This window comes from Pleurodeles waltl, chromosome 3_1 (assembly GCF_031143425.1).
Source record: "Pleurodeles waltl isolate 20211129_DDA chromosome 3_1, aPleWal1.hap1.20221129, whole genome shotgun sequence".
Classification (NCBI taxonomy): Eukaryota; Metazoa; Chordata; class Amphibia; order Caudata; family Salamandridae; genus Pleurodeles; species Pleurodeles waltl.
This window is the reverse complement of record NC_090440.1, coordinates 287,966,681-287,993,791: the sequence shown is the minus strand read 5'-3', so window position 1 is coordinate 287,993,791 and position 27,111 is coordinate 287,966,681. Positions and strand designations below refer to the sequence as shown.

At 44.8% G+C, this 27,111-nt stretch overlaps 1 protein-coding gene across 2 annotated transcripts in view; it reads right to left on the bottom strand.

The window, feature by feature from the left end:
- Window positions 1-19,367, bottom strand: part of RFX7 (regulatory factor X7) — a 361,880-nt gene extending 342,513 nt beyond the window's left edge. For both annotated transcript variants that reach the window (XM_069222422.1, XM_069222423.1), the window contains exon 1: window positions 18,943-19,367. In XM_069222422.1, the coding sequence (XP_069078523.1) occupies window positions 18,943-19,073 (131 nt within the window). In that variant the 5' untranslated portion in view covers window positions 19,074-19,367. The remainder of the gene's footprint in view (window positions 1-18,942) is intronic.
- Between the last annotated feature and the right edge of the window lie 7,744 nt (window positions 19,368-27,111).

Below are 27,111 nucleotides of genomic sequence, written 5' to 3'. Positions count from 1 at the left end.
TTTTAATGTGACAGCGCATGAACTGCCACTTCCAAGACATTTTGTCTGAAAGGAGGCTCAAGTCTTCTTCCTTATTTGATGCCTCTAGTTTGGTCAGCGCGTGTCGGCTTCATTTCCTATTTGTGTGTTTCTCCCTCCCCTGGTGCAAGGCTCCAATACTGCTTCCTTTCTTTGTGATTGTCGTTCCCCTGCTCGTGTTGTCTGGCCTAGGCTACTTTTTCCTTCTACTTGCAGCACTCACTAAGAATGTATGTGTTTTCAGGCCGCCTCCCCACCTCCCCCAATCCTGCACCACATTGCTGCTTGCCCCATCCCTCTCCCTCATTCTGCATTGCTGCCCCATCGTCATTACTCCGTCCCCCTCCCCCATATTGGTGCGCCATCGTCGTTGCTTACGCTACCCAATCCCCCTTTATTGCTTTACCCGCTCCCCCTACCCCACCACGACCCCTGTTGCTTTCCTTGTCTTTGCATCCCTGTCCCCATCTCTAGTCATTGTCTGCCCCATACCCTTGTCTTACTCTCCCCTCCCTGAGACCCCCTACACCACTACTGCTTGCCACTTCCTCAGCACCTATGCCCTCCAAAAAACAAAAAGTGCTATGACATGGCCAGTGCTGGCCAGTTAATAACACTTTTTTCCCAAACTTTTAGCCCTGCTGCACAATAGGTGTGCTACTGTACAACATGGCTAAAATACTTTGCCAAAGCCAATAGTTCTTGCATAGGTGAGACCAACTGGCTTTGTCAATGATTGTTTTTCTAATAGGAACAAACAAGGGCAACCCAATAGCCCACTGAGAGCTTGGGTAACACAGTAAGCTTCAATTATCAAGCACCTGTCCCTCCAGGTCACTTTATTCGCTACACTCATCAGCTGCTTTCCAGTCCTGTATCCCATTTTAAATGTGTTTTTTTTTTTTTTTTTTTTTTACAAGACCCTGACATCTGCTAAGTGCTATTGGTCTTCTCCCTCCCTGTTCTTACTTTCCCATTGACTTTTTTTTTCCACTTTTATTTTACTGTTTTAAATCTCGAAAATGTTAGAACAGTATTTTGGAACACTATGTTGGAACACTATGTTGGAACAGGAAATTGTAAAAGTCAAAATGGCCAACTGTGGTCACGATGCATGCATACACAACCAATTTAGGAATGGCTTTTCCTTAGTGGACAAGCCATTCCAAGATGGCAGCACATGTACACGCAAGCGCCACGACGCACCGGTGGCCAATTTGGTGTTAAAGCCAACACTTGCTGTTTAAATTGCATCGCCTGGTCAAATCAATGTGGACATTTTCAAGAAATTAACTATAGATGGAAGCATTTGACTTATTATGAACTTACAGTGCGTACACCAGAAACCAACTTTTCTCTCAGTTCACTCAACAAGGGGAGGCTGGCAGATGGATGTATATTAACTAGAAAAAAAGTTTTTTGCCTTTTCTGGGAAAAGAGGGAAGGGATATCAGAGATGCCTTTGGCTACAGAGATCCGTCATGGCTACACGTCCCATAAGGACCTATTCACATCCTTGCAGAATCTGGCTGTAAGGGGCCTGGGTATAAGCTCTCAGAAACCTACCAATTGACCAGAATACGCAGTTTGGTTTGTAAGCATGGCATGTAAGTATGATTGAGGCATGAATGAGAATTAATTTATATCCAGTACAAATAGTGGAGGATTCTCAGAAAGAAAAAGATTAATTAGGTAGCAGTAGGGGGGTCTGTTAATCTTGCTTGTCCCAAAGAAAACATTTAGACCCTAAGGCATTAAATAAGTGGCTGAAACATGTAGAACTTTGTGGACGTAGGAGCACATATGAACTCCATATATATCAAACCGGCTGCTTTTAATCTTGCCAAAAGGATCCAGAAAGGTAAAAAGGATTACAATATACTGAATTCCTAAAGGCAATTTTAATCCCAGATCCCACTCCCAGAAACACATACAAAGGGCATTGTTATTTTATTTTTAACATTGAGCCCATCAAAGTACACAAGGTGCCTTGGGTGATGATCCATTGATGAAACATGCCACTAACTAACCCTAGTGCTGAGGGTACTTCTAACAAAATAGGGATGCCCCACTAGATCACTAAAGAAAGACTGAGTAGAACCATTCATAGCAGCTGGATATCATCTTCTGCTACAGCCATGCCACCCAATAAAACACTATGCTATAAATTAAATACCACAGATAGAGCAACTGAAACTAGAAAGGAAGAATGAGGTAATTGGTTGAAACATTTTCTAATATCAGCAGGAGGTTCCCTGGACCATCGAAGATCCCTTTAGAGTTCAAATTAAGAGGTTCTGCATGGCAGATAAACATTTTATAGCACTAATATCAAGAAGGGGCATGAGTCATTAAACGCAAACAAGTAAATTGAAAGTATAAATCTATTGACTGGGTGCTACACTGGAATGAAATAACAACCATTTTCAATGCAATAGGTCTTGCATTTGCTTGAGTTAGAGCTACTGGCATTGTAAATTGATAACTGGACTTTTCTTGCCACATAAATTGGTCAACCCTGCCTTATAATTTTGTTTTCCCCTGCCGTATAATTCCAGTGGCTCTGCATTTAACTAAAGCACTTCCATTTACCTTCCTCCTCCATCTGCAACAAAAAAATGAAAATGTTGCATTTAGCATCCTAATTTAACTCTGCCATGCTAATTCCAATAGAATACCACTTTCAGCACCCCACCATCAGAGTTGCTGGCTGGCTAACACAATTCCCCCAAAAAAGACACAAGCCAGCCACGGAGGAATAACAAGAGAAATAAACTAGAATGGTCACCCAAACATATTAAGAGTGTTCAAACAGTCATAGTATAATGAGGATATTAAATTAGCCTGAATTATAGTCAATTGTAATAACGAGGGATTATTAAATCTTTTAATAATTTTCATATAAAACTTTATCAGAAATAAACTTTTGGCATTAGACTGTAATGCTCAAAACAGCCCCTAGAGGGCACCATAACAAAAATATTATTTTTAAGAAACATGGTTATGTAACCCCAAACCCCAAAAGGGATTAACACCATGAAAAAAAAACAGGAGAAAGTAATGCAGTGTAACCATATACTTAGCCCCTAGAGGGCATTTTAGGGCTAGCAGGGCTACTGCAATGATACTATGTTTGTATGTATGTATGTATTGGTAATTATAAAGCGCATCCAGGCCATGGCATCGAAGCGCTAGGTGTCAAAAAGTGAAAGGGAAGCCGAGCATCTAAGGAAAGAGGGTGGCAGCCAGAAATCAAAAAAATTTTGTTCGGAAACAGCCAAGTTTTGAGCTGCTTCCTAAAGGACAGGAAATTATTATCCTTTCTAATGGACAAAGGAAGGGTATTCCAGCATTTGGCCGCTACTACAGTGAAAGCTTTGTTCCCCACCTTCCTTTGTGGCTGCAGGGGACAGAGATCAAACGGAGACCTGCTGACCTAAGCTGATGGCCTGGCACATACCATTGTAAGGATGAGCAAAGGTAGTCCGACCCTACCGAATGAAGTGCCTTATGAGCTAGACAAAGAGTCTTGAATGTAATGTGTCTCTCGACAGGTAACCAATGCAACTGTCTTAGACTGCCACTAGCCAAAGCTGAACGGGGAAGATCTACTATCAGACGGGCAGCAGTGTTTTGAATTAGTTGCAATTTGCCAAGGGAACCTTTGTCAATAATTAACATCAGCGCATTACAATAATCAAGTTTGGAAATCACCAAGGCAAGAGACACTGTAATTCTAAGTTCCTTTTGGAGGTAGGGAAACATTTTCTTTAGACTAGAATTTACTTGGGACTTGAAGGATGAGGAATTGGCAAATATGACCCCAAGATTTTCAGTGGATGCTTTTGGGACAGACAGGTCATCGCATGATTGCGGCGAGTGCTCCACATATCACTGCTAGAGCCAAAAAAAAACAGAATATTAGTTTTATCGCCATTCATTTTAAGGCAGTTGTGGCCCATCCATTTATTAATCTCACTCATACAGTGATAGAATTTATCTGCTACCTCCTCCCAGATCTTATTAATTGGGATAATTAGCCGAGTATCATCATCAGCATAGGAGGCAGCCAGAAAGCCAAGGGATCGGATGAGTCTAGCCAAAGGGGCCACATAAAGGTTAAACAAAGTGGGGCTGAGAGAAGAGCCCTGTGGGACCCCACAAGGTAGTTGGAACAGGGGAGCTCTAAAATCGCCACAACGAACTGTGGTAGAAAGCTTGCATAAAGAGGATTTCAGAATACTCAAGGCTTTCTTTCTAACTCCCACTTGGTGAAGGAGTTGTAACATTAAATGAGGTGAAATGGTATCAAACGCAGCAGATAAATCCAATAGAACTAAAATAGCTTTGGCCCCTTTATCAACCAATCACCGAATCGAATCAGAGGTGGCAATGAGGGTAGATTCCGTGCTATGAGCTTTCCTAAAGCCGTGGTGAGAGGGATCCAAGCAACCTGATTCTCGTAGAAAAAGAGCTAATTTTATATTAAGATTTTTTTCTAAAATTTTAGCCTGAAAGGGCAACAAGGCTACGGGCCAGAGGTTCTTGAGATCATTTGCTGCACCACCAGGTTTCTTTTTCAAAGGGATGACAATCACTTCCTTCCATGATGGAGGAAAGGCTTCAGTGTTCAGAATCTCCTGATACATGGGTGCCAGGGGCGAGGACACCAATTCAGGAGCAAGTTTCAGTATATGATGTGGGCAGGGATTGCTGGGAGAGCCCGCTTTGACTCTCCCCATAAGTTTCTTGATCCTCTCCTTCCACATAGGGTGAAAATTAGCAAGAGTAGGGGTACCATTACTTTCTGAGCCGTTTAACTGCTCATGGGGATCTTGCACCCCCAAGGTGCTGTACAAAATTAGATTCAATTTGAATAACTTTTTAAAAACAAATTAGCAAACTTATTGCAAAATCCTTGTGAGTTTTCCAATTCCGAAGGGGCATTGGGAACAGTGAGGGAGCGTACCACTCTAAAAAAAATTCTCTGGGGACATCGATTGCTTCCTTGATTTTATGTGTATAAAAATTGGTTTTAGTTTTATTGATCGCGCATTTTTAGTCACTAAGCGCTGATCTAAGCTTCCCTTTTTTCCGCAGGATTCTGATTTAATTTCCACCTGCATTCCTGTCTTCAATGTATTATTTGTAAGGCCTTAAGGTCCTTAGTAAATCAGGGAGAAGAGGTTTTCTTCCTGGCCAGGGGACGGGATGTCCTTAAGGGGGCCAGACGATCAATAGCCATTTTGACCCCAAAATCAAATCTGTCTGTAACCGACAGGGGTTGTTCCTTAGCTTGCTCCCAGCCTACCATCAAGACCAGGGTGAGATTCTGCTCCTTTATCCTACCTCATTGTCTAATGCGCTTTTGTGGGAGGCAAAGTCAAAATAGCTGTCACCCTAAAAGTAAGGCGGTGGTGATCCGTCCACTCAAGGGCCCTGTTCTCTGAAAGGGCACAATTGTGATAGCGGGCAAATATACCATCTAATAAATGGCCAGCATGATGGGTGGCCGACATAACTTTAAGCTGGCAGTCAAGATTCGCCATGAGATTCATGAACTCGCCAGTGTTGGGGTCGTGGGTGTCCTTAAAGAGGAATATTGAAATCTCCCAATATAAAGCACTTGGAGACCATAGTGATGGGTTCTATTACAGTCCGCCAATGTTGGAAAAAAAGTTTTTAGGACCTGGAGGACGATAGATCAGAAGGCCCTCAAACAGCACTGTGTTTTTCAGGCAAACCTTAAAGTAGGCGCCTTCATAGATTTCTGGTTTAGCATTTATGGCTTCCCAGTGACAACAATATTCTGACTTAAAAATGATAGCTCATCCACCTCCTCTAGCACTGATTCTCTCAAGTCTGGAAAATGTATATCCAGGTGAGGAGGCAGCTACAAAGTCGGGCCTGAATCATCTTTGGCCCAAGTCTCAGTAACAAATAAACAATCCAAATTCAAGAACTCAATCATGTCTTCGATTTCAGTCCATGTTTAATCAGAGAACAAGCATTGATAAGTCCACATATCAAGTGTCTTACACTAGCCTCCTTTTTCCCCATCCCATCTCTTTGAAGGAACCTGCTGAGGTGCATTGGCAGGGTCTATGTAAGGCATAGTCTTGGGTGCCCAAGTGCACACACTGCATCTCCCTCCATCTATCCAATCCGGCGAAACCTGAATACAGCCCCTACACTCCTGTTCCTCGGCTAGTGCCCTGAGAGATTGCGTGGAATAATGTATCTGGGCCAGATCTTGCTTTAGAGGGCCAGAGTCCCCAGCCCCCGGTCCTGATCGGGCAAAGATGGGCTTGCCTGAGGCCTCGCCCTCGGTTTAAATACCGAGGGCCCAGACATGCCGTTCACAAAGGTCACCAGCTAGACAGCTGACCTGTTTTACCTTCCAGATGGTGCATTGGCAGGGTCTTTGTAAGGCATAGTCTCGGGTGCCCAAGTGCACACGTTGCATCTCCCCCCATCTATCGGATAAGGGGAAACCCGAATACAGCCCCTACACTCCTGTCCCTCAGCTAGTGTCCTGAGAGATTGCGGGGAATAATGTATGTGGGACAGATCTTGCTTTAGAGGACGAGAGTCCCCAGCCACCGGTCCTGATCGGGCAAAGACTGGCTTGCCTGAGGCGTGCCATCAGCACAGTCGCCTCACCCTCGGTTTAAATACCGAGGGCCTAGACATGCCGTTCACAGAGGTCAGCAGCTAGACTGCTGACCTGTTTTACCTTCAAGATGGCTGCCAAAAAGCTCAAGAATGGGAGGGCTCCAACAGACCCAATACCCTAAAGAAAAAGACCTGAGCAGTAGTTGCCGGTGCTGGCGTGTCAGCGCCCGGTAAAATAAGCTTTAAAACCCCAAAACGCAAGCAATATGACTCGCAGGGGATGAAATTCAAGTCAGCAGGAAAAAGATACAAATTTTAAGACCCCAATCAACACTCACATGATCAATATGTTTAAAAATCAACCATAAAACCTCACACTGTTAAAACACTATAAGACCGCTAAAAAAGTGCACACTCACTGACTGACACCGCACAAGGCCTTTAAAACAAAACTTCTCCCAGGTGTAAAACAAAGGTTGTAGCCATGAGAAGGGTTAAAAGACTCTCAATGGTAGGAGGGGTTATTTTGGGGTCCCCACTAGTGTAGGGACTCAGAGATGATGTGGACAGAAAGAGGGTTTGGAAGGTGGTCCCATTGTCCTAGGAACACCACAGACTGAGTTATGAGCAAAAATCTTTTTAAAAAGTAATGCCCTACAACGCATTATGGAGCCTCATTGTCCTAGGACCACCACAGGCTGTTATGAGCAAAAATATTTTGTAAAAGTAATGCCCTGCAAAGCACTATGGGACAAGTTTCCGTGCCATGAATATTTCAATATGTTGATATGAATAATGCTTAGAACAGCACCTAAAGGATCCCACAATGAAAATAGCATTTGTAAGAAACATGGTCATGTAACTGGATAGAGGGCATAACCACACAAAAAGATACAGAAAGAAATGCAGTGTAACCATATATTTAGCCCCTTAAGGGCATAGTACATTACACATATTCAGGACTAACAGGAATGATATTACAAAGAAGACCCTTAAAACACAACCTACTCTCAGCTGTAAAACAAACGTTCCAGCCATGAGAAAAGTTGCACAGACACTGAATGGTGGGAGGGGTTAATGGTTAGAGGTAAAAATGTTTTTAAAAAGAATGCTTGTAAAGCATTATGGGACAAGTTTCAGTGCCACAAATATTTTAATATATTCATATGACTGAAATGCTTAGAACAGCCCCTAGAAAGCCCCACAATGAAAATAACATCTGTAGGAAACATGGTCATGTAACTGTATAGTTAGCCCCTACAGGACATAACAAAACAAAACAAAATACAGAAAGAAATGTAATGTAACCTTATATTTAGCCCTCAGGAGGCATAGTACATTACACATATTCAGAACTAACAGGCCTATAGCAATGATATTACAAAGAAGGCCCTTAAAACACAACCTACTCTCAGCTGTAAAACAAAAGTTCCAGCCAGGAGAAAAGTTAGATACTGAATGGTGGGAGGGGTTATTATTTTGGGGTCCCCACTAACTTGGTGTGGAGACTTAAAGGTGGTGTAGACAGAAAGAGCATGTTGTCCTGAACGTTTTGGTGGCGGTCCCTTTGTCCCAGGACCACCACAGGCTGTGTTATAGGCAAAAAATGTTTTGAAAAAGAATGCTTGCAAAGCATTATGGGGCAAGATTTTCCCAGGTGCAGTGAATATTGTACTATCAGCTCTCCTGCTGTGCCGGGAGAGCCGCTTTCGCTTTGAGGATTTCTGTTTTAGTAAAGCATTGAGTGTTTTAAAGGGAGAGCCACAAGAAATTACACTGATTAGGTATGTGACCAACGTTCCAATACCGCCAATAGAGTTCACGCTGTTGTGCCTGTTCGAGCTGTGAGCCCCAGGGAGCACGAAGAAAAGAGAAAAGAAACAGTTCTCCCACGCTGTAGTACATCAACAATTGTGCAATAATCCATGTAACAGGGGCAGTTTGCTAGGAGTGACAAAGGCAGCCTCAACGTGGGACAAAAGTAAACCGATTACCAATGACATCAAGGGATTTTTGAAAGGCAAGCCCATGAACGAGTTACAGTGAGGAGCGTGAGGTGGGTGTGGTTAAAAGCCCACAATATTTACAACAGCTCAAAGCGCTTGCAAGCAGGACCTACAAATGGGCGATCACTTTAGGTATTTTAATTATTTCAAAGAAAGATTTCAATCACAAAATTTGGTGAGAATAAATACATACAGTCAGCGAAGAAATGGGGAAACAATGCTGGTTAACAAGGAAACATGATAAGCAGAATCAGTACAACATGGAAATTAGAACTAAAGAGATAGGTCTGTAAAATGTCTGTATCCACTGGTAATTAACAAATATTATGTTGTATTAAAAACGGAGTATTGTGGCTCTAAAAACAACATTTAACATTACTGGATTCTCGCAATAATTTGCTCCATCACAGAGTAGGAGTTTTGAAACACATATTTTTCAAATTTCCCAAGAATATCTCTGTTCAGGTCAACGTTTTGAGCAACATCACCATCATTATTTATAGCAAAAACACCAGCAATATTAATTATGACTTAATGAATAGTCACAAAGCAGTGGAACACTGCAAGCTCTGCAGCACAATGTATGACGTACAAGAAAACGTAGTCACCAACAGCAAAACGTGTGGAAACAGAAGACAAAAAGCACGTGTAGACACCTTTCGTAGTTACGGCCATTGGAAGAGCAGCCTGCGTAAAACCCAAGATCACATGAACGCCAACCACCTCCTGCACAACTATCATAATAGCTTTACATCACACTGGAGTACCAAGCAGTGCTTAATTTGAGCCAGTGGCTTCCGGTGCTCTGCACCTGCACTTAACTGACAACACCGGGGCTTGTAGCAGTTTCCCACATGGTGGCATTGCCTGTTTAATTTGAAGATGAGCATAACAACAGATGTTTAATAATTCAGTATACCTTAAAAGTGACTACTGACTGCCACTCAAGCCATTCTTATAGCTTTGGGTGGCCTGGAATGGTCTGAATTGTCATACTTGAAGGGTGTTATGGTTAGTAGTTGTGTCGGGACCTGCCATTGGCAGTGCTGGGAGAGGCAATGTGTGGTGGAAGCTGCAGTGGGCAACTGACAAGGATCTTAGCACTTTTTTGGGGGTTAAATTAAGCACTAGGACATCTCTAGTAAAAATAATAGATGGCACTGCTCTGATGGCAGATAAAGTTGACTCCTGTCTACTGATATTGACAAACATCCCAGCTACCCTTTTTTTTTTGTAAATTACTTTTTATTGATATTTTTAAACCAACAAAACAGTGCAATAATGCCCCCCTTCCCCAGCTAGGCATCGAATCCAGCATCATGTGCAGTAGAATAACCAGATAGTAATGTTACAACAAATTGTGATACAGCATGGCCACAAACAGGTATACAGCAAGGCACAAATCCCTCATTCCACATGTAAACACCTCCATTTCTCACATGTATGTCTCTAGTATTCAAACATGGCTTATCAGGGCATGAATCCAGTTGTATTCCTGCGATCAGGACCAGTCCTTCCAAATTTGTTGGTGTTTCTGCGGGTATCCTCGTGCAATATAAACAGGGTGGTCCAGTCCCACGCAATAGCCCATACCCTTGGCCCATTGTTCCATGGAAGGGGCCATCACATCCTTCCACGCTCTCGCGATGTCACGCTTTGTTACCATCAAACCCGACCATAGGAGTGCTCTCAGGTATTTAGTACCCCCCCAGACCATCTGTAAAATGTAAAAAGATAAGCTTAGGTTCTCTTGGAACGAGCCACCCCAACACTTCCTCCAGTCCACCCAACATCTCCATCCAATAATGAGAAAAAGCTGGGTACCACCAGACCGTGTTGGACAGGTTGCCCCGTGGGTCCCACCATCAAGTAGATATGGGAGAGTCTGCGGTCCCATCAATCACCCCTCCACAGCGTACACTGGGTCAACAAACCCCTCAAACCACCAATCATTTATTATGAGCAGGTGTGCCACCCAATAGTACAGCAGCACATCGGGGGTGGCTAGCCCACCCTCAAATGTCAGCCAAAAATGTTTCCCCTGGGCAATACGAGGCGGTCCCCCACCCCACAACAATGTTGTTAGATGTGCATTCACCTTCCTAAAGAAGGCCTCATCCAGTGGGAACAGGTGGTTTTGTATTTGGTAAAGAAGGCACAGCAGGGAGACCATTTTAAAAATGGCTGAACGTCCCAAAAAGGAAAGGGGGAGAGTGGACCAACATATAACCTCCAGTGCAAGGCCTTCCAGTTGAGGCACCAAGTTATTTTCATAGGATCTTCATGCCTCCCCCATAACGTAAATACCCAGGTACTTAAATCCAGGGGCCACTATTGGCATCCCAGTTGCCCACTGCATGTCCACTGGGCAAGGCGCTATAGGATATATGGAGGATTTATTAGTATTCACTTTGAGGCCTGAATATCTCCCAAAGTCTTGAAGAATTTGGAAAGTTCTGGGCCCCATCGAGTCCAGATCACCCAAAAAGAGCAGGGCGTTGTCTGCATAAAGCAAAATCCTGTAACTCACCTCCAGTCCATTGGAACTCCATAAACAAGGCATCCACTCGCACCCAAACCGCCAAGGGTTCTATTATAAGGCCAAAGAGCAAGGGCAACAAGGAGCAGCCCTTTTGTTTGCCCTGTCGCACCGGAAACCAGGTTGAGGTCACCCCTCCGATGCACACACTGGCTGTAAGAATGGTGTAGAGTAGTTGTACTTTGCTAAAGAATTTAGGCCCAAACCCCACTCACGTCATTAGAGCAAACAGATATTCCCTGTCCACTGAATCAAAGGCTTTCTCGAAGTCAACTGAGAGAAGAGTCCTATGGCCCTGAAAATTGCCACTCATCGCAATTGCATTGGGCACTCTTCGCAAATTATGAAATGTGGCTCGGTGAGACAGAAACCTGGACTGGTCCGGATGTACAATGGGCCGAGAACACCTGCCAACCTAGTAGCCAGCATCTTTGCACATATTTTTACTTCTACAGTCAGCAGAGAAATCGGTCGAAAGTCTCCACAGTGTGCACCCTCTGTGCCAGGTTTGGGAATCACTACTATTTCTGCGGTCCTAAAGTCAACCGGCATCTCCCCCTTCTCCTGCGCCTCACCGAAGACCTCCAGCAGTGAGAGGCCCAATCAGCGCCACACCAGCTGCCAGCACTCCACCAGCAACCCGTTAGGACCAGTGCCTTGCCCGCCTGTAGCTGTGACAGAACAGCACACAGCTCCTCACAGGCGACCTCCGCCTCCATGGAGTCTCAACCCTCTGGCGATAATCAAGGCATCATTAAGTCCTGTATGAATGTGTGCAAGTCTTTACGAGGACTTGTGAGGTTCGCTTCATACAGTTCTCTGTAGTACTCAGCAAAGGCTCATGCAAAGGGGACAGTTCTCGTTATCTTACTGCCGTCACTAGCCACCAGCTAGGCTACCAGGGCACCAGCCTCCCTTGGCGTGCATAACCAATGTAATATCTTGCTGGCTTTGTCCTCATTAATAGATTCTGCTACTTGTGGCCATCCATACATCTCTTTCCTCGTGTGCAAGTTCTTGGCGAAGTAACACCTGAGCATGAAGCGAGTCTCTCAACAGGGACTCCTGCATTGAAGCCGCACAGCGTCGCTCTAGATCCAGTATGCTTTCCTTCAGATCTGTAACCTTCCATCGGGCTGTTTCCCTCTGACTCTTAGAGCAACTATATATATCACCCCTTATAGGAGCCTTCTGGGCTTCCCACAAAATACTGTGGGATTGCACCAAACCTTTATATTCTGGGACAAATCTTTTGCACTTCTCTTGGCACATTTCCCCAAAATCTTACTTCTGGAGATGCCACTAGTTCAAACGCCAGCTTGCCATCGCCCATTTCAGGCCTCAGACCAGTTCCCTCACCAGAGGTGAGTTGTCCGAAAGACCCTGAGCCAGCAGCCTGACCCCTGCAACCCTGTGTCCCTCACTCCTGTGCAGAAGAAGGTAGTCAGGTCTGGAGAAGGATTCTGAGGACAGCATCTCAGTCAGCGTAATTAAGCACTCTGACAATGAAGAGGCATGGCAGGGGTCTCACCGGCGGCTTTGCCGAAACTCCATACGCAGGGACCCAGCTCCTCAGCCAATCATATACCTATTTGGTGGGCGTTGTTCCCTCAGCGCCTTTGGGGATGCTCACTATGCGGAGGTTATAGTACCTAGATCTTTCTTCCACATCTTCGACGAGGGACTTCAGCTGTCCCACTCAGCACGGCAAACTGACCAGATGCTCTTTGTGTGTTTTCACCACATCCTCCGTTTCTGACAACCAGCCTTTAACTTCGGTAACCCTATGGGTATTGTTGCGGAGGTCTTGTCTGATCAGAGCCAAGTCCACCTTAAGTTCCCCCAATCTGCCTTCCATATCTGCTTTAAGGTCTTGGATTGTAAGCAATATCGGTAAGATTTGGGCAGCTTCTTCCGTTGGTACGTCACTCCTGTCCGCACCAGCCTCCTCTATTAGTGACATTCTACTTCGTAAATTTATCAATTTTCTGCTGCAAGGAGTGGTTGGAGGCTTATCTTTAGCCATGTTGCAAACAAGGATTTACTCTTCGGATCAGTACAGCAGGAGCACCTCTCTGGACTCCTCTGCAGCTTCCCCTGCTTCAGCCCGAGGCGAATTGCGATGTGAGGGATATGGGCCCAAAACCACTTCAGGCAAGCGCAGACAGAAGGAGTCCCCTTCTCCGCCAGTTCAGCTGCTCCGCCTCAGAATCCCCACAGGGCTCGATTATCACCCCGACAGCAGGGATATTCTGACAACTCAAGCTCCCCCTCCCCCAAACTGCATGCGATCCCTCAGCCTGCGGGGAGAAGGTGAACAAAGGAACAAGGGCCAAGACAGTAAGCCTCAAGGTGCAGCCGACAACAAACAAGTCTTAGCCAATCCACTGATCAGGCAAAGGTGGCTCCAATAGTCATTAGCCTCTGAGTTGGGTAGCCCAAGTGTGCGGCAGCCACCGAGACTGTAGCGGTCCTCACGCAAACATAGCCCACATGTCTCTGGGGCTCCCCATAGCTCCCTCCATCCACCACGCACAGGGGGATCAGCAACTCAAATAAATTAATGGCCCCTCTGACATTTCTCAGTTCGCCACATACCTTGAGGCAGCAACCATCAAGGAGGCTCCAATGCTGCCAGGCTATTGCCACAGCCCGATCTTCCCAGCTCCTCTGCTGCACCCGATGCCCCTGTATCTGTCTCGGTGCATCTCTGGGCCCCGGGCGCTCCTCAGCGTTACACTGCCTTTAGCCAGTATCTTCCTTGTGGCTGCCGTCACCACACCACTGCGCATCTCAATTTCAAAGGACCGTCCTGCTGCGGCCCTTGTCAGGAGGCCGCAGTACCTAGTAGGCCATCTGGGGTGTGTTGTATCACCCATGGGCCCCGCTTCGCTCACCCCCTCGCCTCACCTGTCCTAGAGCCGAGCAGAGCCCCCGCCATGCTTACGTCAGCAGCAGAACCCTCCAGGTCACGTCTTGAGCCTTTGCCAGTGGGGAGGCCATCCGGCAGCCTCCAACAGCCGTTCATCACCTAGGGCCACTTTGCGGTCTTCTTCCCTCAAGGGTTAGTGATGTGCAGTGAATGGCAGCCACCAGAATGCTCTACAGGGTCAAATGGGCCCAGGCTACAGCTATTTCAAGGGAATTGCCTGCTTGGAAAGTGGTGCTCTTTCACAGAGCAACCACCATGTCTGCGGGTGAACCCACATCCCTCATATCTCAGCTACTTTTGACCATCCTACTCCATCTTTACTCAAACAGCAAACGCAAATGGATCACCAACAAAAGCATCAAAATCCACCAATATACCAAAAACACAACTCTACTTCAAAGTCTCCCCCACATATGACACCCAGCACTTCAATAGCTGTCTGAATTTCATCCAGGTCAGAATATCTAGCATCAATCTGAAATGTGACCTAGCTCCTCTTGGTGGCCCACAATATCTGCAAAATCAGCTACATCATCTACAAAGCTATTACAACTGGCATCATTGCCTATCTGGCTGACAGGTTCAGTATCACCTGTGACTTTCTGCACACACACAGCCAGGACACCATCTGACTGAAGATGAAGAGCTAAAACGTTTAACAAAGAAATAGCCGCTCTCAATCTATGCATCGGGGCTCTGGAATAACATTCCCTACATGCATTAGGACTGCCTCAAATTGATCCAATTTAGGGAAGACCGAAAGATACAACGTTTTAAAGAACACTACAACACAGTACCAGCCAACATCAACTCTCAGAACCCAGCTATCCCTCCAACCACTTTTTTTGGCAGTATCCTTACCTTTTGCACTGTACATCACTCTGCTGCGTTTCAGCTAGGTTAATGCTATACAAACGCCAAATATGTGTAAGAGCAGGAAGGCAATGTCTGAAACCCTCTGGAGCTTGACCATGCAGCATGACATAATTTACCAGCATGAAATAATAATATAATAGAGAATCCTAATTTGCCCTAGAGTGTGTACAATTTATTGGGCTTCGGGCATTTCCACCTCTCAATTATTTCTCCTGCCTCTACTTCAGATATTATAAAAGTGTTGATTCCTAAATACAGTTGACAGAATTATAAAAAACTATTTGAAAGATTGACATGCACGATCCAGGAAAGGCTGATTTAAGCTTCATTTTATTTTTGGTCCTGGTAAAATGTACTGATTTTTTAGAGTGGATATTTCAAAACGACCTCTCTGACAGCACCAACCAAATTGTATTAAACAAATAAACCAAAATGCTGACCATTCACTACATGGGAGCTAAAGTCTTACTTAAGAATGGGTGCAAATGTGTTCCTCTACAAGCTACCATGAATGAATGAAGTCTAATCTGCATGTGAGTTGGCAGGTTATGGACAGAGGACCCTGAACCAGACCTCAGAGTAATCACCGGAGGAACCGAATTTCGAGAACATTTTCTGCGCCTCTGGCACTTATGACATTGTGCTTTGTTTCCATACAACAGGCAAGCAGAAAATCTAGCTAATTATACCTTCTTGTTGTAGCTTCCGAAAGCCAGGGAAGAACAACTATACCAAAATGTATTATGAAATCGCGTTCACAAACGTATGTGTACAATTTACCCGCGGATACAAATAAAAGTTTTCGAAAATGTATTATGGAGACATGGGTTCAAGGCTGGGTAGATAAGCCAGTGTCCAAACCAGTATCTGTCTTTCCATACTATGAGGATATTTATCCGCATTGTGGCCCTTGCCTTCAGAAAACTGGGAATGTGTTGTGCTTCCGACACCTGTTTTAATCTTATTACGTCTTTTAAATAAATATTTGTAATATTAATACAATGCAGGTTAGAAACTGACATTCAGATAATACCTATCTGCTATCTTACTACACGAGATGCGGTGAGTCAGCCAGGCCACATTCAAAGTTATGACCAGGACACTTTCATACCTCTGCAGTGTACACTTAATTAACTGAACAATTTTAAGAGCAATTGTAATCTTTCTGTGTAATTTTTGATGAGGCTTCCTGCAGTGAAAAGGAGTGCCACAATAAAAATATAACAAGCACTGGCAAACCCTAAAATGTATCACATTGGATGGCGACCTTTGGCTTTTCCCATGCTTATTTTGTCGGTGAGTTTTTTTGTATGAAGACACACAAGAGTGGGGAGCTGCCAGGCTGTCGCTCAAGTAAAACATGCTACTGGCCAAAAACCAAAAAATACCTATATATTGTAATATAAAGTGAATTGATCCTATGTCCCATGCTGTATGCTGTGGCGGGTGAAAGGAAAATGTGAATGACAATGCATCAAATAGATGGATGAAAAGCCTCTATCAAAATATGTATGTACAGTATATTCATTTGTATTAAACACATAAGGCTCTTTCATGGCTAGTGCGAAACTTAAATTATACACAAATAACTATTTGCGTAGTCAGCACAATGGCCTTGCACGTTTTTACACGTGGTCAAAAAGTCTACTGAAAATGCATCACCTGAATGAAACATAGGGAAATATAAAGCAAAAAGCTGTGTTAACAGTTGTGAAGCATATGAATGTCCGGAATGGTGTGATAGTCGTTAAAGAAGCACTATCAGTGTAAATTAAGCACTGTGATCCACGTGTTCCTCACTAAATTTGATCACTTGGCTGGGAACTCTACAACGGACGGGTGATTTTTATTTAGTAAAAGTTACCTTAAAATACTCAATTCTCACATTTCCACAAGCCTAATAGGGAAGTAGCCATTTTGTCTACAACTCTGACACGACATTAAATCTGAATGTCATGTAAACAGGCTACCCACCTGATTTCTCGAACTGAATAAAAGAGGAGAAAATGCCGTGAGGATTATTAAAAAAAATGCTCTGCGCCTTCTACAAGTGGCGACATTTAATCCATTTTCTCTATCTCCCCGAGAAAGATTGCTGCAGTCAGTGTTTGGAGATGGGTAATAAAAATATGAAGGGGTGGGATGATGTTGTCCATCAATCACGGTCCCCCCTCCCACCAGACACCAACCTGGTGACTGAGCTGCAAACGCACAGAGCATCAACCATTCAGCACATTTCTGCACATCACACCACCTTTGTTATTGCTCTAAATTGGGCTCACACACACCCAATGCACACAGACCTAAATGGCAGTCAGAAAGGGGGCAAGCTGAATGGAAACCCCTATCTGAAGTCAAAAATTCCTAGGACCATGCCTGTTCCTTACAAACGGCATCCATGAGTGTTTTTCAACGGTCACTGAAAGATACTTCATTCCAAAAATAGACATGGGTATTTTTTTCTGTATAGAGCTAAAGCCCCGGTGATCCAGGCGATGAATTGGAATAAACCATTTAGTGTTACACTTCAAAGACGTTCTCGTCGGATTATTCGGCAGAAAATGCAAATTGCCAAGCATTGTACAGTCAGGTCGACGTTAACATAAACAAAGCATTTCAAGGATAGGAAAAAAGACAACACCCTGAGATGCAGCAGCACCTAATCCTGCAGACTGACAGACAGTGCGGGTTTTCGCCCTCTCTCTACGCTGATGATAGTATTTTCCTGCACAAGATCTCCAATATACTACACCTAAAGTCGCCGCCTTCAAGCAACCGGAGAGAAGAAACAACGTCCCCTTGCTGCCCCTCGCAGATGCATCTTCCCTTTCCTTGGCATTATTTTTTTTCCACTGCACACTCGAGGCTCGACCACGGCAGACGGCAACAACTTGTTTATCATTGGCGACCATCCCTACGCCTCCCTTAACACCCGCCCTCATCTCGCTTCACTCCCCTCCCGGACATGTGTGTGCTGTCCATTTTCACCACCGCATATGGCACATTTGGGGCACAATTCTACCCTGATCACTCGCTAGGAGACCACACCTATTCGGTTGCACGAACTAGGCATGCCTGTAAACACAAGCCAGGGTTCACGATAATAACGACTGTACTACAAAACTAAGCGCTTGGCCGCCCACGCAGTTAGGCGCTATTATTATAAACAATAAATTTAAATACTAGGATGTGATGTAGCTCTTGTGCCCAACACCTTGCTGTCAAAATGATGCGAAAATAGAACAATATGCACATGACCTGGGGGAGGTGACGATAAAAGAGGGGTTTAGTCTAACCTCAAAACAATGTGCTGCCCTTGTCCTGTCTGCACTATATATATATATATATACACACACACACACACATACGGAGTGTGGGGGTATTTTTTTTTGGTGGACGTCAAGATTCTGCATTGGTTTTGCTTTCATCTAAATATGTATGATTTCATATTGTGATCTCAACATCACCCAAAGTAGTGTAGTGGTATACAGCACGTCCCTACATAGCAGATAGATACAATATAAAATACGCCCTTATTACACATTCCTTACCCAGACAGCTTCTAGAGATGGTAGTCTTTCTTTCTTTGCCAAGGCCAATATTTTTCTTGCATTTTATCTGTGTTTATTTCTAAACCCTGCAACACATATCACGGTTCGCACTACAAATCACACAATAACACATAAATTAACCGAAAGACAGGAGTATGTCCATAAGAAAGCGAGTAGGGTTTAATGAACGTTAAGGGATACTCTCGAAAATGCACTAAAATGCATCCTCAGGATGCTGTTCATCGCTTTAAGACACTTCAATTGACACTGGGACCAAGAACATTTTTTCACATCTGGGCAGAAACGTTTCGGTGCAAAGCACAAATAATGTCAACCGCTCAACCCCGCTCCTCCTCCCCATGTGCAATGAATGGGTGAAGTCTGCAGTAAACAGGCGGTTCTTACCAAATGGAGTTCCTGATCTTGTGTTGCAGGGCACTAGCCTCGGTCTCAGGAAGCCCGGGCACCAGAGCTGGCAGCGCTGCCCCTGGCCCCATGGTGGGCATCTGGTGCTGCTCGGGCTCCTGGGCCATCATTACTGCTGCTGCTGGAAAAGGAAGGAGGGGTGGGCGAGCTGCCGCTGCAGGGGGGACTAGGCCTCCTCCACCGCCTTACACCTCGAGTGCTGGAAAGGTGCCCTGCCTGCCCGCGGGGACATCACGGCAAGGCGGCTCTACCCTTTCTCCCAGACAGGGAGGCGTATCCCACCGATGGTGGCGGGATCGGTGCGCGGGGAAAGGTGACGCGGAGGGTCTGGACAGCACCTGGTCCCCCGGCAGCTAGAAAGCAGGCAGCACAGCACTGACTGTGGTTGCTGCTGCTAGAGCAGTGTTGCGAGGTCTGAAGCATAAAACAAGCCCTTTTCCTCCGAAAATAAACCGAAAACAAAACCGAACCCACACAAAGAGAAAAGACGGCTACACAATTGATTAGACTGGTCAAAGTAATATTCAAGTGATATTTGAACAACCGCGATCATTTTTGCTCTTAAATATATTTTACAATAAAAGGTATAGAAGAAAAATGTAACATGATATAATCAAAATGTAAATGCATTATTATTTTTCACGCACACTCTGAGTTCCAACATGTTTATTTTGGGGCTGCTGCAGTGTCCCATCCCACCAACCCTCTACATCTACCCCTTTAATGTATAGTTAGAGGAAGTAGAGGTTCGTGGGGTGCTGCAGCTCCCCCAAAATACCCATGTTAGGATTCAGACAGTGAAAGATAAATAAAGATGCCTTTATAGATTATGATTGTATGAGGTTGCATTTGTGGCGCATTAAAAGTTAGAGGTCAATTGTCAGGCTATGTCTTCTGTCAAATTGGTGCTTAGTCCTCTAAAGTGGAGACTGATGTTTGCTTTTCTCTCTCTGAATGTGAATCAAGTGGGAGGGTTTTGCAAAGTGAACTATGTCACAATCTTGCAGGTGTACAGGAAATGTAAAAGTTAAGTCTGTATGTAAAAGTTAAGTCTATAGAATGTGATTTTTGTTTCTAACACAACGCAAAGCTTAAATAAGTGTAAATTAACTGTACAAAATATTCAAAATATATCAGCAGTCAGGAAGGCACAAATGAAGTGCATTTTTTGTAATTGGGAAGTATGATGATAACAAAGATTTTAATTCGATCAAAACCAATCAAGGCACTTTATTTGGTGACGCACAAACGATAACTATTGTGAAATCCGATTTCCACACATTATTGTTCAAGTGCTATATAGGTCAATCAGTAAATCTGCATGTCTCTTGAAATTCAGTGGCCTTCTCAATTGAAAAGGTACACAAAAGTGATGCTAACCACCGCATTTTTTAAAATTAATTTACTTTCCAGTGCAAAACTTGTTTTGTGCTGGAAAGTACCATATAAGTAATGAAAAGCAGCATGAATCACTGCTTTGCGTTACTTAGCACCAAAGGGGAGTTACATGGGTTCTCCATGGGCATTCCCATGCCTTTTGATGCAAAACCCTATCTATAACCAATAATAGACAGAGTTTTGTGCCAAAAGTTCAAGCCATTTGAAAGCAGGTATTAAAAGGAGAAATGTTTTCATTTCTCCTTTCGTTTCCAGCTTTGCATGCGTCCTGCACTGTGCGGCATGCATACAAAGTAGGAAAAGTTTTAAAGTGTGTCTAAGAATAGTATTTTGTACTGGAAGAGTACCCCCCCAGTACAAAGCTATGCTAGACTCAGGCACACACCTTTGCAATATGGCACAATGGTGTATGTGTGGTGCACAGAATCTAAAATCAGCACCGGCGCTAGGGAGAGGGGAGGAGAGAGCCATATTGTTTGTAAATATGGCACTTTCCTGCTCTCTCCTTCTCACGCAGTGCAGCACAGCATGTTTGGCTGCTGAACTGCGCTGCGTGATAATTTAGTAAATCTGGGCCCTGGTGTCGGTAAGTTACAGTGTGCCAACACACCATGATTTAGTAATATGTGTGCAATAGTGTGCTACAATATGCACCACTGGCAACATAACATATCCTTACTACTCTTCTGCTGAATGAGTGCAGCTCAATTGCTACGCTTGTTCTATTAGCCTGAAGCTTACATTTTTCACAGTTGCCATGACTTCAGTGGCATAGCCCCACTCTGGAAATTGTTCCACCACCATTGCTTTAGTGCAAATGAAGGGAATGAACCCAAGAATTTCCATAATTCATCAGGATGTTACATTACTGCCGTGGACTAGTTCAAGCACTCTCATATATATATTAAAGTAGAAAAACTGTGAAATTAATTATTTGCCTAGGATCACACAATTTAGTGATGCAGGAAAGCTGTGGTTGACCTAAAGTTTTCTAGTTTCATCCTGTGCTATTCAGCAACTAAATGCGTATCTCTTTCTCATTCATTCTTTTTTTAAAAAGAAATCTTGCCATATGATGTTAGAGCATGCCACTTTTTTTGCAGTTTTCCATAGCACAAACGTGGTCCAAGGTCATAAGACAGCTTCCCAACTAACTCAGAGTAATTGTACATTTCTGCTTTTGAATGATGTGAACTGTTGTGCCGTGGGCTCAAAGGATATGAAGCCATGGCTGGGTTTTGAACCTGGTTTCCATGTTTTGGGGTTGGTAGCTCAAGCAACTAGGCCACATCTCCTCACGTGAAACTTGCTTCACTCGGGTATGAGGTCCCAAGAGGAAGCACTCGAGTTGAGCTAATGGCTCTTGTCAGTTGTTGTATAACTGTGGACAAAATGAATATTTAGCCTGAGGTAGACAAACACAGAACTAATTCAGTCTGGATAAACACCTGGCACTACTTTTCTGTCAACTGGCAGCTTGATTTCAGTGCAGTTTACAGATGCTATGTTAACGTACAGTAGGCCACAGAATTGTTGGTGCATAAACTGGATAACAGCAAACCTACAGTATAGCAGGGACAGCATTTTATCATGTTTGCCTCAGTCTGAATGCATATCTCATCCTCCCAAATGTAAGGTGCCCTTTATATCGAGAATTGCCTCCAGTAGGTCAGCACCATCATTTTTCCAAAGGTGAAGCACATGCCAAGAATTACCTCTAGTTTGCTACTGTCAGCATTTTGCCATGGTTTTCAGTATTGTGCCATTTATTGCAAACTACACCACAAGTTACATCTGCTATGCTTGTGTTTGTATTTTGCCATGGTTGTTCCACTAGGGAGTAGCCAGAAAATTAAAACACCCTCCACTTAGAACCAAAGCTCTTATGGCACAAAGCAAGTGAGCTTGAACCTCCCTAGAACAGCTTTGTTTTCTCTTACATGCAAACTTCCATCCATTCATTGTTTCAGCCTTCCATCTACCCATCGATATCAACGGTTTCACCTTTACCTTGTCCTCCATTCATTCTTTCATCCATCATTCAATCTTTCACCATTCCATCCATTGGCCATTTTATCCATCCATCTTTTCACACATTCATCATCTGTACATGCATTCATCCATATGTCCATTCACCCATACATATATTATTTGACTTCCCAATGCATCAATAAAATCTTTCATCTATCAATTGATCCTTTTGTCCATCCATTCATTCATCCTCTTAGATTTCCATTTGTTATGCAGTTCTATCATCCACCCACCTATTCGTCATCTTACCCACTCATCCACAAATCCTTTTATCCAATCATCTACCCATCCTTCCACCCACTCTTCTTTTCACCAACCCATTCATCCATTCTTTCACTCATCCACCCATCCATCTGACACACCCATCCTTTGACCCACCCATCCTTTGACCCACTCACCCATCCATTCATCCTTTTACCCACCTATCCTTTCACTCACCCATCCACCCATCCTTTCACTCACCAACCCATCCATCCATCCTTTTACCCAGCCCTCCTTTCATCACCCATCCATCCATACATTCACACACCCATGATTTCAATCACCCACCCATCCATCCTTTCAGACAAACATCCTTTCAGCCACCCATCCATCCTTTCGCCCACTGATCCTTTCACCCTTCCCCCTATCATCCATCCTTTCACCCAGTCATCCATCCTTTCGACCCATTCATCCATCCATTCATTCATTCTCCCATTAATTCATTCATCCATCCATCCTTTCATCCCTCATCCTTTCACCTACTCATCCATCCATACTTTCACCCACTCCTGCATTAACTTGCCCATCCTTCTTCCCCTTTCTATCAACCCATCCTTCACATATTTCTTTTTAGTGTTAATTATGAGCTTTTATCTACCAAGTTGCCTATAAAGAACTCCAACCCTCGCTGTACCTTCTAAAGCAGGGGGCTCACGATGGCCCTTGTGATCCATATGCCACGGTTCTACAGGTACTGCTATTAAAGGTATCTAACCCTCTAGTAAGCAAGTGGCAAGCATTACCTCTAGTATGATAGTGTCAAGCATTTTCTGTAATATGTTAATGCCAACTACTCTGTTAAATGTGTTATACTAAGAATGTACTTCCATATTCCTGGGTCAACAGCAGACTGTTTCAACTGACATTTTTACAGGAACTGCTCAATGTTGGGTGATAAAAACAAATATTTCATTATTTAACAGGTTCAAGATTTGGGGTAATTTTACCCAAATGATTGGTCCTCATTTTGTCTTGGGAGGAAGAAAAAGCTGCATCAGCATTCAAACCTGTGACGTGCCATTGCCACACCCCAACATAAGGTGCGTTAAACCACTAAGGCCCAGATTTACCTAGTGCTTGCTTTGTTCTTGCATGATGCAAGTCGTCAAAAGGCAACGCAAATCCTAAACTGGGATTTACTAAACCACACAAAGCCACCTTGTGTTGCTTTGTGTGATTTAGGAAATCCAAAGTTATGTGAGGCAGCAAATAAAGTAGCTTTGGGTAACCTTGTGTTGGTAAATGTAAGGAAATGCCTCCTTGGCATGGTTACCCCCTGACTTTTTGCCTTTGCTGATGCCAAGTTATGATTTGAAAGTGTGCTGAGGCCTGCTAACCAGGCCCCAGCACCAGTGTTCTTTCCCTAACCTGTACCTTTGTCTCCACAATTGGCACACCCTGGCATCCAGGTAAGTCCCTTGTAACTCGTACCCCTGGTACCAAGGACCTTGATGCCAGGGAAGGTCTCTAAGGGCTGCAGCATGTATTATGCCACCCCGGGGACCCCTCACTCAGCACAGACACACTGCTTGCCAGCTTGTGTGTGCTGGTGGGGAGAAACTGGGTGCCCTCAGGGTGCCATGCCAACCTCACTCTGCCTATGGCATAGATAAGTCACCCCTCTAGCAGGCCTTACAGCCCTAAGGCAGGGTGCACTATACCATAGGTGAGAGCATAGGTGTATGAGCACTATGCCCCTACAGTGTCTAAGCAAAACCTTAGACATTGTAAGTGCAGGGTAGCCATAAGAGTATATGGTCTGGGAGTCTGTCAAACACGAACTCCACAGCACCATAATAGCTACACTGAAAACTGGGAAGTTTGGTATCAAACTTCTCAGCACAATAAATGCACACTGATGCCAGTGTACATTTTATTGTGAAATACACCCAGAGGGCATCTTAGAGATGCCCCCTGAAAACATACCCGACTTCCAGTGTGGGCTGACTAGTTTTACCAGCCTGCCACACACCAGACATGTTGCTGGCCACATGGGGAGAATTTGTCACTCTGTAGCCAGGAACAAAGCCTGTACTGGGTGGAGGTGCTTCTCACCTCCCCCTGCAGGAACTGTAACACCTGGCGGTGAGCCTCAAAGGCTCACCCCCTTTGTTACAGCGCCACAGGGCATCCCAGCTAGTGGAGATGCCCGCCCCCTCCGGCCACGGCCCCACTTTTGGCGGCAAGGCCGGAGGAGATAATGAAAAAAACAAAGAGGAGTCACTGGCCAGTCAGGACAACCCCCTAAGGTGTCCTGAGCTGAGGTGACTCTGACTTTTAGAAATCCTCCATCTTGTAAATGGAGGATTCCCCCAATAGGATTAGGGATGTGACCCCCTCCCCACCGGGAGGAGGCACAAAGAGGGTGTAGCCACCCTCAGGGCTAGTAGCCATTGGCTGCTAACCTCCCAGACCTAAACACCCCCCTAAATTGAGTATTTAGGGGCGCCCAAAACCAAGGAAGATAGATTCCTGCAACCTGAAGACGAAGAAGGACTGCTGACCTGAAGCCCTGCAGAGAAGACGGAGACACCAACTGCTTTGGCCCCAGCCCTACCGGCCTGTCTCCCCACTTCAAGAAAAACTGCAACAGCGATGCGCCCCCCAGGGTCCAGCGACCTCTGAAGCCTCAGAGGACTACCCTGCATCTAAAAGGACCAAGAACTCCAGAGGACAGCGGCCCTGTTCCACAAAGACTGCAACTTTGCAACAAAGAAGCAACTTTTAAAGACCACACGTTTCCAGCCGGAAGCGTGAGACTTTCCACTCTGCACCCGACGCCCCCGGCTCGACCTGCGGAGAACCAACACTACAGGGAGGACTCCCCGGTGACTGCGACCCTGTGAGTAGCCAGAGTTAACCCTCCTGAATCCCCCCAGCGATGCCTGCAGAGGGAATCCCAAGGCTCCCCCTGACCGCGACTGCCTGCTTCAAAGAACCTGATGCCTGGGAAACACACTGCACCCGAAGCCCCCAGGACCTGAAGGATCTGACCGCAAGTGCAGGAGCGACCCCCAGGTGGCCCTCTCCCTTGCCCTTGCCCAGGTGGTGGCTACCCTGAGGAGCCCCCCCGCCCTTGCGTGCCTGCATCGCTGAAGAGACCCCTGGCCTCCCATTGAAACCTATTGCAAACCTGACGCCTGTTTGCACTCTGCACCCGGCCGCCCCTGTGCCGCTGAGGGTGTACTTTTTGTGCTAACTTGTGTCCCCCCCACCCTATAAAACCCCCCTGGTCTGCCCTCCGAAGTCGCGGGTACTTTCCTGCTGGCAGACTGGAACCGGGGCACCCCCTTCTCCATTGAAGCCTATGCGTTTTGGGCACCCCTTTGACCTCTGCACCTGACCGGTCCTGAGCTGCTGGTGTGGTAACCTTGGGGTTGCTCTGAACCCCCAACGGTGGGCTACTTTGGACCCAACTTTGAACCCTGTAAGTGCTTTACTTACCTGTAAAACTAACAGATACTTACCTCCCCCAGGAACTGTTGAATTTTGCACTGTGTCCAATTTTAAAATAGCTTATTGCCATTTTTGCCACAACTGTACATGTTATTGTGTTGATTCAAAGTTCTTAAGATACCTTAGTGAAATACCTTTCATTTAAAGTATTGTTTGTAAATCTTGAACCTGTGGTTCTTAAAATAAACTAAGAAAATATATTTTTCTATACAAAAACCTATTGGCCTGGGAGTGTGTGTTCCTCATTTATTGCCTGTGTGTATGTACAACAAATGCTTAACACTACCCTCTGATAAGCTGATAAGCCTACTGCTCGACCACACTACCGCAATATAGAGCATTAGAATTATCTCTTTTTGCCACTATCTTACCTCTAAGGGGAACCCTTGGACTCGGTGCATGCAATTTCTTACTTTGAATGGAGCTAGGGCATTCCATGCATCCTTCCATTGATTTTGATGCAATACCACATTTACTAAGGTCAGTAAACATGGATTGCATGCAAATGGTGCACCTCTCAGACCCAGGCATAACGAGATTAAATATTTTTTTTTCTCTGTGTTACTTCCTCTTTCATAGAAAGAGGATTATGCTTTTACAGACTGGTTTTGTGAAGGAAGGTACCCCTTCCTTCACCAAAAGAATCCTCCTCATAACGCTGACATCCTTGCATCATGGTGTCTGCATTGACACTACACAGCACTTCGTGAGAAAGTTCAGAGGGACAGACAAAATGTGTCATATTTATGTACATATGGTAAATTTCTCCCATTCGTGCAAAACAGTGCAGCATATTCCTCTGCTACGTTGCGGTGTGTGAAAGTTTAGTAAATCTGGGCCTAAGTATTTTTGAGGCCTGTTCCATCATCTGGTCATAGATATGCATACATTAAATGCCAGGAGGGCAGAAGTCTTTTCGTCGAACATTGGAAACTGTATTTTATGACAAGACCGGAGGCTCCTATTATGCTTACTTTTCCTGCTTTAATTTCAATAGCAGCT